Consider the following 4,702-nt stretch of genomic DNA (forward strand, 5'->3'; position numbering starts at 1 on the left):
TTGCGGACTATGTACTCGCAGACATCCTCACGCTTCGGTATAAAGAAACCTTCTATGTACAAAATTTGCTTGCGTTCGATGGAGCGTAGGAATTTTTTATTCTCATCCTTCTCAGCACGCTTTAGTAGATCTATGGAGAATCCTGCTGAAGCGCCTATGTTCGCATAAAGCGCTGTCTTATCTTCGTATACTAAACAAACGCATTGGCCTGTGGGTGTTTCTGTGATCGTTTCAATTCTAAAATTATAAATAAATTTTTATTTTCAATTTGAATTAATTTAAATAATTTGTTGTCATTTGAAAGTAGTTATGGAAATGGTTAAGAATAGTGAGTTGTTTATTTCATAAGCTGAGAGGCGTTTATTGTCAGAGACTTAGCACGAACTGTCTAATTAAAGTGTGCTTAGTTTGTTTTTTCTAGCACACAACGTCATCAAATATTTGCACTTCAAACAAATTCAAGCAATGAACGAGAAAACCGGTGGGGTTTTTCTAGATATACCTACGTACATTTATTAGTAACTGGATTTTATTTAGATTTTTACGCTATGAAAATAGTTTTCCCTGTTATGGTGCAATAAAATTACTTTATGCAAATGTACGTGAGAAAAACTGATCCAGCTGAATCGATTATGGAAACTGAGTCAGGTTTTTATGATGCACAGATATTTTATTGTTAATTGTGTTATTAGCAAATCGAACTGAGTTCGTAGCAGATAGGATATAAATTTTTAACAGATATTTTCATCTTCAGTTGCAAAGCTAAATACGTATTGTATGAAGTTTGTATTTATGCAAACTGGGGATTTACATTTCCTTTTTTTTTTTTGGTAAAAGCAAGACTGATATTGCGAGCAGTGACTAAGCAAAAAGTTAATCCAAATATTGGGACTTTTCTTATTAACAACAAAATAAACAATACCATAACGGTTATAAACAATAAAGTTATTTTGATACTATACTAAATGTGATGCACATATGTATGAATATTATTAATATGTTGTAAGTAATACTATATTATATTTTATATAACATCTAGTAAAAAGTATCAGAAACGTGTCAATTAATCTACACATGAACCATCTTTTAATGGCTTCTACTGATATCGATTTTTAAAGCCTCCTAGTGATTAATTTACTTTTAAGACTTTTTTGAGTGAATCATAAATGGATAATAAGACGCATTTACAATCTTCCTCATAACTACACATTCAAGAAGAATTAGATTTTCTGAGTGCCACAACTTTAAGGCAAGTTATCTCTACAACTGAAACATAGTGGAACTTGCACAGTATTTAAGAAATCCCTTTTCAAATCACAGCGCCTGGATTTTAGAATATTGTCAAATATTCATATAAATGCCATTATGTAGGATGAAACGCCATTGCATTACCGAAGACAAGTAGAGATCTAAGCCAGTGACACTCAATCTGAAATGCTAATAAATCTCATTTCCTTTGAAGAAATTAAGTCTGAATTTTGTCATGTTAGTTTTACAGGAAAATGTGGGGTACAACAATATAATAAATTATTTTACTAAAAAACTACTAACTTTCTATCATAAATTGTAGTATATGTAAAAGTATGTGATATAATCAGGGTTATTTTAGTTACGGAACCCTATTTGGGAAGTAAAACCACATTGGGTTACTAATTCAATATTGCATTCCGTGTAATGAATGTGCATATATATTGACACATTATTAATTCCAGATTTAAATGTATTCATGCGTTTAACTACTTAAGTACACAAAAATATAAATTTTACAACTCTTATAAATTACATCATTAAAATGCAATAAAGTAAAGATTCAGTATTTGACTATAGAGGCAAAAGTAAATGCATTTCTTAAAAAAAAAAAGAAATATGAGTAAAAAATGTCGGAAATTTCAGAAATTTTGCAGTAGCAAAAATTGCTTTAGTTAAAATTTAACAAAGAATTCTTTTAACTTGAGATACGAATGCAAACTACGTGCATTAGAAGAGATAAGATTAATTAAAGTTAAAAAATTATGACCGACCTTTGCTTTTCTAAGAAATCGAAAATAAGAAAAAATTGTTCGATATCTATTAGATATTATTGTTCATCTATTCTTTTATTATTATTATACTTATTCAATAAAGCTCAAGAATCTTTAAGTAGTACTCACCTATTCTACTATATAATTCAATTGATCTTCAAACTATTTTGAACTACTATAACTCTCGGCTAATATCAGTTCATATTTTATCTAAAAACTTAAATGTAATAATCTGCTAGCAGTTTTTTTGAGCGAAAAACCCCAATTGATTATAGATAGATCAATTGCGCGAATACTAGCATATCATATACTCTTCCCTCTCAAATTCTCTTGAAGTAAAATTTACTGGTTTCAAAAATTTCTTTAAACTCTAGGGTGAATACTCGATTTTCAATGTCAAACAGGTAATAATCGATTACTACGTAAATCCTGCCATTTTAATAATATAATAAAATCAAATCTCCAAAATATTCGAATACTGAATATTCATTATCATTTCAATTTTTTTTAAATGCAATTCACTGAACTTAAAATCTTCTATTAGTTCTACCGTGGTTACTCATATAATATGTATTTCCTGCCATTTAAATTTTCTTAAGATAAAATTTAATAATGTCAACCTCTTCTACGCAATTCATTGTGAATATGTAAATACTACGTATTCTCTTATATTTTAATTTGGTTATAATTCACTGACCTCAAAATCTGCAAATCACTTCGTTCTACTTTAATTCAAAATTTAATAAATCTTTATTTATAAACAAAATATGTCGACGCTTTTATGCTATGCTAGTATTTAAAGTCACTCAAGAATAAATTTAATTAAGAATTATGGATTTAATCAATCTATTCATATACAATGAAGTGCTTTCATTTGTGAGGATTAAACACATTTATATGAACTTCTTTAAAAGACCTTGAATGCAATCGTAAATCATAAAATACAAAAATATGGATTAAATTGATAAACAATAATAAATTGAATTTTTAATGTCTGAAGTTCTTTTAAAAAAAAATATAAGTATTAAGTGCTAAAAGATAGCACAAACACATATAATATAAACAAATATAAAAGTGCCTACAGTACTCATATCATATATATATGTGAATTCTATATAGTTCTATGTTGTATAAGCAACGTTTCCATATATAATTAATTCCTTATATTATTTTTTTTTGAATTCCCATTTCCACTTATTATTCTTTTTACTTACCTGGCATCAATTTCATAATCTTGCAGTCTGTCCCTTAACTCCTCTGCGTATTTATCATCGCCAACGGCACCAAAAAAGAGTGCTTCTGTGCCCAATTTTTTCAAAATGCGTACTGTGTTTAAGGAAGAACCTCCAGGATTTGTAATACAATTTGAACTAAAATAATTTAATTTTAATAATTTTAAATAAGAATTTCAAAAATGTAACCAACGAAAAGTGTCAAAACAAATTTAAAATGTCGCTAACCTCTCGCAAATCTCAGCTGTTAGTGAATTCAAAGTCTCCACACTCAGTTCGCCTTTCGCGTTCATTGATAGTTGAAAACGATCGAGAATATCTAAATCTGCGATTTGCACTGTGCGATCTAATAAAACATTTCCAAAAGCCACAACTTTCCGCGGCCTAAACAAATTATTAACCATAAAAGTAGAAACAAAAAGGTTAATTACGAAATCATAATTTTGTGTTATATTTAGCAACTCACGTGCCGGCACCCCAACCCGAATCGCCGTTGCTATCACCAAATATTTTCTCATAAAATTGCTGTAAGTATTCCATTGCTTCCAATATACAAAAAATAGCACTTTGAAAAAAATTATTAATTTTACAAAAAATTTAATTTGTTAAAATCGATAAAGAGAATTAACGGACGTCTCCCGGTCTTTTGGCACATTTACACAACACGGCCGCAAAAGTCGTACTAAACTCATTTCGTGTTATGTTATTATATTTACGCTGTAATTTGTTATAAGCTTGTGAATTTTTTATTGCTCTTTTTTAACTTAATTTAGGAAGTGGGAAAATTGTGTGCTTAATCATCTTACGCCTTCTTTCCAACTTCTTTTTTTACGTGAGCAAAAAATAAACACTAAAAACCTCGTCTAGTTGACAGTTACCATGACAACCTCAAGCTTTGTTAAGAAACGCTATATTTGTAGTAGACAGAGTTGCCAATTCTTTTTAGTCTTTTGTTGTGATTTCGTGTAGAACTAAGAACAGAATAGTTTTGCGTTGATTTGTTTATAAAATTCTTGTACGAAATTATTTTTATAAACAAATTCTTTTGATTAATATTGAACTAGTTGTTGATCGTTTATATGTGTTTTTTAATTGAAAAATTAAACATAATTGAAATTTGTTTTTATTAAATTGCTTATATGCAAAACCAGTACAAGCAATCAAAATCTTGTGGCAGATGGGAGTAATGTATATAAATGTTATAATGTGCCAAGTAAAAAACTATTTAAGTTTTACAACTGTATGTTTAATTAATGCTTAATTAGTTATGAAATTTTCAATGTTTAAAATGTGATAATAATCAAATAATCATTTCTTCATACTATTTAAAAAATTTATGCAATTACTTTACTCTATGTATTTTAAATTAATTGTATTTATTATATATATATGTTTGTAGTGTCACTCTTTTTTATATTATATGCACAAAATTTATGTTTACTAACTAAA

The 4,702-nt window shown here is 28.2% G+C and overlaps 1 protein-coding gene across 1 annotated transcript in view; it reads right to left on the reverse strand.

The window, feature by feature from the left end:
- Positions 1 to 4,230, reverse strand: part of LOC119676977 (adenosine kinase-like) — a 4,415-nt gene extending 185 nt beyond the window's left edge. The window contains exons 1-4 of the mRNA XM_038088244.1: positions 3,720 to 4,230; positions 3,482 to 3,637; positions 3,236 to 3,391; positions 5 to 237 (exon numbers count right to left, since the gene is read on the reverse strand). Of these exons, the coding sequence (XP_037944172.1) occupies positions 5 to 237; positions 3,236 to 3,391; positions 3,482 to 3,637; positions 3,720 to 3,793 (619 nt within the window). The 5' untranslated portion in view covers positions 3,794 to 4,230. The remainder of the gene's footprint in view (positions 1 to 4; positions 238 to 3,235; positions 3,392 to 3,481; positions 3,638 to 3,719) is intronic.
- Between the last annotated feature and the right edge of the window lie 472 nt (positions 4,231 to 4,702).

Source organism: Teleopsis dalmanni, chromosome 2, assembly GCF_002237135.1.
Source record: "Teleopsis dalmanni isolate 2A chromosome 2, ASM223713v2, whole genome shotgun sequence".
Classification (NCBI taxonomy): domain Eukaryota; kingdom Metazoa; phylum Arthropoda; class Insecta; order Diptera; family Diopsidae; genus Teleopsis; species Teleopsis dalmanni.